General features: G+C 39.2%; 1 protein-coding gene across 1 annotated transcript; it reads right to left on the bottom strand.

Moving 5' to 3' along the window:
* Positions 1-337: 337 nt before the first annotated feature.
* On the bottom strand, positions 338-2,213 carry LOC104814633 (putative nuclease HARBI1). Its single transcript, XM_010542778.2, has one exon. The coding sequence runs from the start codon at positions 2,070-2,072 to the stop codon at positions 561-563; it is 1,512 nt and encodes a 503-aa protein (XP_010541080.1). The 5' UTR covers positions 2,073-2,213; the 3' UTR covers positions 338-560.
* Positions 2,214-7,493: the final 5,280 nt, after the last annotated feature.

Genomic DNA, 7,493 nt, shown 5'->3' with positions numbered 1-7,493 from the left:
GATTTCGGGCTTGGATACATGTTTAATTCTTTTTTAAGATAATTATATTAAATTCTATTTTTATTTATAAAAATACTAATTTTTAATATCAAGTTTTAAATTAATTCGATTAGAATTTAGTTTTTACAATTTTAAAAAATATAACCATTCATATATAAAATTGGATTCAATTACAATATATAAGATTCAATTGTGTTAACCAAGTTTACACCCTTATCCACAGGGCTATAGGTCCAAATTCAACTTCAACTAGAACATGAACTCTTCTAGCCTTTGACATCCGAGTGCCCAGACAAAAACTAAATATTAAAACAAGAACAGCATAAAAACAAGGTAATTCAATAAATTCACGTTTTTTTTAACGAAATCGGAAATACCCACATATCGAAGTTTTGTCTTTTGAAACTCTACTAACATATGTCATCATCTCTAAAAACCCAAAAAAAAAAAACATCTTATTATATATGGAACCTATACAAAAAAAAAAAAATCGAATAACATCCGTATACGAATTTTAACAAAATTAGATTTCAATTAACTTTATATTAATCCAAAAACCGCTATAGAAAACTCGTGCCGGCGGCGCCACGATGCAGGAGATTGTGAGCGATGTTGTCCCTCGCCTGAACCGCAGCCGCCGACCGGAGATTATTCTCCGGCACGGTGACGTCATCGAAGACCTTGAACCCTGATTCCGGCGACATCTCCTCCTTCCTCATCTCGCATATATTGTGAAGCACACAACACGCTCCCAACACGTACGGAAGATCTTGTAGCTTCACCTCTGTACGCTTCTGCAGACATGCCCATCGACCTTTCATCCTCCCCATCGCCGCCATGGCCGCCGCCTGAATCTCTCCGATCCTCTCGTTGAACCCGTGTTGCGTCCATGTCAGGTTCGTCCTCGTGTACGGAACCAGGAGCCAGTCCGTCAGCGGGAAACCTGAATTCCCGACGATCCACCCGTCCCGGAGGAGCCCACGAGCCGCTCGTTGCCGGAAAAGCGACGATTTCTCCAGGATCTGGTCGTCCGTGAGTGACCCGGGATTTCCGATGCAGACATCGGTGAAGATTCCGTCGGAATTTACAACCCCTTGGACAGTGATGGAGTACGATGTCTTCTGGTTCCTGTCTGTGTGTCTCTTGTTGAAATACGCGGCGACGTGGACCTTGGGAGCGATGATGGGGACATGGGTTGTGTAGATCGACCCGACAACGTTCGGGATTTTGTACAGAGATTCGAATCTCTCCTTCGTGGATCTGAGTTCTTGCTCCGATGGCCACCGGAGGTACTTCGGCATCAACACGTCGTTAATGGCTCTGCAGACTTCGATCACGAGCTTGTGGCATGTGGAGATTCCCAGGCCGAAGCGCTCCGACACGTGTCGCAGCGGCGCTCCAGTCGCTAAACGCCAAACGCAGACGCCGACGCGTTTTGGCGCCGGAATCGCGTCTCGGAGCATCGTGTTCTTCTTCGTCACCGCCTCTTGTAGCTCCTCGCAGATGAGGTTGAACGTCGATTTGCTCATCCTGAACTCTCGCCGGAATTCTTCCTCCGGGAAATCCGGTCGGCTCACGCGGTCCCACCAGTCTGTCGGCCGCTCCTTCACCCACAAACGCCTCTGACCCGAACCCGGTCCCGGTCCCGACCCGGATGCGCCCCCAACCGCCACGGCGGATTTTCGCGCGCGTTTCGAGCGGGATGTGTCGGATTCCGACATTGCGGAGTAATGGGACTGTAATTGGTCGTTGTAACCGTCCATTGTTCTGAGTTTCTCCCGGTGATTTGCTTCGAGAACGGATTTTTCCCGTCGGGATTCGAAATCCCACTGCTCCTGCTGCTGCTTCGCTTCCTCGTCCAAGAGCAGAAGCGACGCGAGTATGTCGCCGAATGCTTCGCTGTTCTTGTTCGGACCACCGTCTTCGTCTTTCCTCGGACGCTTCTTATGGCTGCCGTTGTCGTCGAATCCGAAACCAGGAGGAGTGGATTCCATGTCCTGAAATAGACCAAGGAAGTGGGAACACTCGTCGACGTCCTGTGGGTTGAGAAATGGGAAAGAGGAGATTTCCATGAAAAAAAAGGGTTTGAAGAATGTTTGAAAAGCTCTGGACAAATGTGAAAACGAATGGTCGAAGTGGAGAAGACGATGAATTTCTAGGTATGGTTTTTCAGACATTTATAAAAAGGTTTCTGTCTGAAGAGAGAGAGAGAGAGAGAGAATGGAAAGGAAGCGCGTGGAAGTGTGAACGCGGTATGCGTGTGTGGGTTTGACGGTGACTTGACTTTCTCTAATCTTTTTTCAATTATTTGTTTTCTTAAGTAATTTAATAACACTATCATGTAACTTTTTTAATTATAGAAAATAGTTTACGAATTAATATTTCATTGAAACTTGTATTGATGGATATATTTCGTATGAAAATTTTGAAGGCATCTATTAAAATGTTTTAAGAATAACATTAGAAAATTGAGTAAATCTATAAGGCATCGTTTGATTTACTGAAAATATCATTGCTTTTTGTTGACAAAAGCAGCAATTATTTAATTAGCATGAAAATATCTCATTTGAAAATGAACAAATTGTACCTTAAATAAAGCAAATTAATATATCATTTTTTTTCGGTTGACATGTTCGAAGTTAGTAAGATTGGAAGTCAGATTATTACAAATTAAAAAGGTTGAGCCAACAAATAAATTAATTATAATTTGTGCCGCAAGAGTAAACAATCAGTTGTATAAAATAGAATCGTTTTTATTGAAATTTTTCTCTTTATCGATCTATAGAATTAGGGATAGATGATTTAACATTTTTATTCTTCAATTAGAGGTTAGAAATTCGAATTCTGCCCTGAAAATAAAACAATCTTTTACCGCTTAATGCACTAATTTTAGAGATGAACGAAGATTAATTTAAATGTGAATATCATTCAATCTATAGAAAAAAATCTCTTTTTTCTTGATTTCAAATATCCAATATAGAATATCAGTATTAGGAACTAATTAATTACATGATATATATATATATAACATATTCAATATTTTTTGTTAAAATTCGAGTTTTGAATATAATTATACATATATACCTTATGTTAAATTCGATTTGGTATATTCAAACGAAAACAACCACCCTACATGCCAATTATAATGGGAAAAGAGAGATTATAAAAATATTAATCAAGATCTAGCATCTAATTACAATAATAAATTTGGAAACTTATTACGAAAGAAAAAATAAATAATAAGGACCGAGTCGAAAGAATAAATATATGATTAAATTAATCAAACGTATTTGATTATAAGATTTACGCGGTCGGAGGGTCATGGGTTGGTCGCCCGTCCGACTGTGCCTTTAGATCGGTTTTGTCATTTTTGGAATATTTATAATTTTTTTAATCATATGTTTAACGATTTTTTTATTTCGGAACATGTGATTACGAGCTTCCTCCTCCTGTTGTCTCCTCCCCTTTTCACTTTTGAGGAAGAAAACACGTCTGCGTTTGCGAGTAGGGCCAGAAGTTTCATGGAAAGGGCAAAAGCGTAATTTAACCTACGAAAGGGAGAGGAAGGTGGCAGAGCGTTGGATAAAGGCCCAACGCGTGGTTCCATATCGAGTCCGTACTCGACGAAGGAAGATCTTGTACAACAATTATCCGAAAAGTTCTCTATTCAAATCATATGAAAATAATAATAATAATAATAAATTTCGTTATTTACTTCAAAAATATTATAGAAGTTTAAAAAGGAAAATACGGTGTTTTGCATGTTTAACGTCGTGGATTACACACACTTAAGGCCCAGACATTGACATGGGGAGAGATCCCTAATCCCGAATGTGCCATGTATTCACAAACACACAAATATGACCCGTTTGTTCTTGATCGCGACTTCAATATAATATATATATATATATATATATATTCAAAAATTATACCAAAATACGGTTTGAATTTGAACTACACAAGATATAGTTTTTGCAAAATCAAATTCAAATATTAAAAACAGTTTTCATTGTACAAATTGATCTATATATTGTAAGGAAGTGAATATCTTCCACTTTCCATAGTTGTATATTTCATTCTCTGTCTCTAGGGTTACAGCCATATACATACACTATATATTCCCTTGTAAAGCTCTCTGCAATGTAGCTGTGGTGCCACTCCTCACCGGAAAAATTAGAGACGGGGTTTATGAATGGCCAACTCCAAAATCACCCGTGTCTTCAATTGTTGCTTTCTCGAGTCTCAAGTCCACTTTGTCCGAGTGGCATTCACGTCTTGGTCATCCGTCCTTGCCTATTCTCAAACATGTTGTTTCAAATCATGCATTACCATTGTCTCGGGATTCATTATCATCGCATTGTGTTTCTTGTTCTAGCACTAAAAGTCACAAACTTCCCTTCTCCGTTTCCACCATCGTCTCATCGCGTCCCCTTGAATATTTATTTTCAGACGTTTGGACATCACCTCTTATATCCGTTGATGGCTTTAAGTATTATGTCTTGTTTGTCGACCACTTCACCCGCTACTCTTGGCTCTATCCTATCAAAAGAAAATCTGATGTTCGTGATCTCTTTATCAAGTTTAAGTCCCTGGTCGAAAACAAATTTTCCACAAAAATCATCAACTTTTATACCGACAACGGGGGCGAATATGTTGCTCTCTCCTCATTCCTTAGCCATCACGGTATCTCCCACGATCATATTGGTCTTACGCATTCTCCACTGCAATCTACCTAATAAACCGCATGCCAACACCAAACCTTGCCATGAAAACACCATTCGAACTCTTGTTTCGAACACCACCGACCTATACCAAACTCAAAATTTTTGGCTGCTTGTGCTTCCCATGGCTGCGCCCTTACTCAGCCCACAAGCTTGACTCTCGTTCATCCCCATGTGTATTCTTAGGCTACTCCCCCACTCAAAGCGCTTATCTCTGTCTTGATCCTATCAAGGCTCGAGTTTTTGTATCTCGTCATGTTGTCTTCTACGAGTCAGTCTTCCCATTTGCATCTCCCCATCTGTTTCTTCGCCCACCAAACCGAGAAGCCCTGTCTCCACTCTCCGATGAACCCTTTGCTCAGCCAATATCGTCATTCACTCTGCCATCTCTGAACCCCGCTCTAGACCTGCCTCCCAGTGCAGATCAATCACCTCGGATCACTGAGATTAGCCCTACACTTGACAATTTTGCAGATGAGCCGGACTCAAGGCCACCGCCTCAACATGACAGTCCAGATCAGTTGACATCTTCTTCTGCTCCAGTGGACCCAGTCACCAGCACAACAATAATTCCAGATCCATCTCTCAACAACCACCCAATGATCACAAGAGCGAAGGCGAATGTTAGAAAACCTAACCCTAAGTTTGCTTTTTCTGTTTCTGATCAGGTATCAGACATTCCAACTACGGCAGCACAAGCTCTCAAACAACCACATTGGAGATTGGCCATGAGTGATGAGTTTAACGCTCTTCTTCGCAACGAGACATGGGAGCTTGCTCCATCGAATTTCACTACCAATATTGTTGGCTGCAAATGGGTATTCCGTGTCAAACACCTTCCCGATGGCTCAATCGATCGTTACAAAGCCAGACTTGTTGCCAAAGGTTTTCACCAACGATCGGGAATCGACTATCACGAGACTTTTAGCCCGGTGGTTAAACCCGCAACTATCCGCCTGATTCTAAGTATCACAGTCTCCCGTCGCTGGTCCATCCGACAACTCGACGTCAATAACGCATTTCTCCAAGGAAGTCTCTCGGAAGATGTCTACATGGTCCAACCTCCCGGGTTCATTGATAAGGACAAACCAAACCATGTGTGCAAGCTTCGCAAGGCGATTTACGGGCTGAAACAGGCACCCCGAGCATGGTACTCCGCCCTGCGCTCTTATCTCACTGATTCTGGATTTGTTAATTCCCTTTCAGATGCTTCTCTGTTCTACCGTAACTCTGGCCAGCACACACTCATAGTCCTCATATATGTCGATGATCTTCTGATCACTGGCGACTGCGATCAAATCATCAGCTCGTTTATCAGCTCTCTGTCAGTGAAGTTCTCACTCAAAGACTTAGGTCCTCTGACCTTCTTCCTCGGGATCGAAGCAACTCGAACAGACCATGGCCTTTTCCTCTGTCAAAAGAAATACATCAGGGACATTCTTCAACGAACTCAAATGATGACAGAAATCGGAATTCCTCTGTCTCAACCTCCTAGTATCTACTGCGACAATATAGGCGCTACTTATCTCAGTGCAAACCCAGTCTTCCACTCCAGAATGAAGCATCTTGCCCTTGATTATCTGTTTGTTCGAGGACAGATTGAGAAGGGGACCCTCCGTGTCACTCATGTCAGCTCGAAAGACCAGCTTGCAGACATACTTACCAAGCCACTTCCTCGCTCTCTGTTTACGGACCTGTGTTTCAAGATTGGAGTTACGGATCGTCCTCCATCTTGCGGAGGCATGTAAGGAAGTGAATATCTTCCACTTTCCATAGCTGTATATTTTCTTCTCTGTCTCTAGGGTTACAACCATGTACATACACTATATATTCCCTTGTAAAGCTCTCTGCAATGTAGCCGATTTCATCATCTTCTCTGTATACTCTGTTATATATATTAGTATGGTTAATTACCAGGTTGATAATAAATTTTATAATGACAAGATTATATTTTTTAGGGATAATCCCATATTCCCCCACAAATTTTCGAAAAAGTTCCAATTTCATATCCCAATTTTTAATTTGACAAAAAACTACACCGGATTTCAAATATTTCCAAATTCCCACACAAAATCTTAAAATGTGTTGCAATTTCCTCCATATCCGTAAACGACGTTATGTTCTGTCAATTTTAATGCTGACGTGGCATGCCACGTCATACAAATTTCGCCAAATCAGCACATTTCGCCACATCAGAAAATAAATAAAAAATAAAATAAAAATAAAAAATTTCTAGAATTTTTTTAAAAACTAATAAAATAAAATAAAAATACAGAATTTCAAATTTTATTTTTTAAAAATAAAATAGAAAATTACATATACATATATATACACTTTTATATCTATACACAATTATATACATATACATATATACAAATATACATCTACATACATAATTATATACATATATATATATATACACACTTATACATTTACATATATACACACTTTTACATATATACACAATTTTTTAAAAAAACTTTTAAAAAATTACAGAATTTTAAATTAATTTTTTAAAATAAAATAAAAAATTACATATACATATATACACATATATACATCTACATACATATTCACATTTTCATACACTATATATATACATAGTCACACACACACATATATATATATGTGAATATGTATGTATGTAGAAATATATATATATGTATATATATATATATATTCATATGCACATATATATATATTTCTACATACATATATACATATTCAATGCATATATGGATATATATGTATATATATGAATATGTATATATA

The sequence above is a fragment of the Tarenaya hassleriana genome, unplaced genomic scaffold (genome assembly GCF_000463585.1).
Source record: "Tarenaya hassleriana unplaced genomic scaffold, ASM46358v1 Cleome21, whole genome shotgun sequence".
In the NCBI taxonomy this organism is placed as follows: Eukaryota; Viridiplantae; Streptophyta; class Magnoliopsida; order Brassicales; family Cleomaceae; genus Tarenaya; species Tarenaya hassleriana.
Note: the sequence above shows the minus strand (reverse complement) of the source record. Positions and strands in the feature narration are given on the sequence as shown.

Coding starts and splice junctions, on each gene's coding strand:
- LOC104814633 (XM_010542778.2), bottom strand. CDS start 2,072: ATGGAAATCTCCTCTTTCCCATTTCTCAACCCACAGGACGTCGACGAG.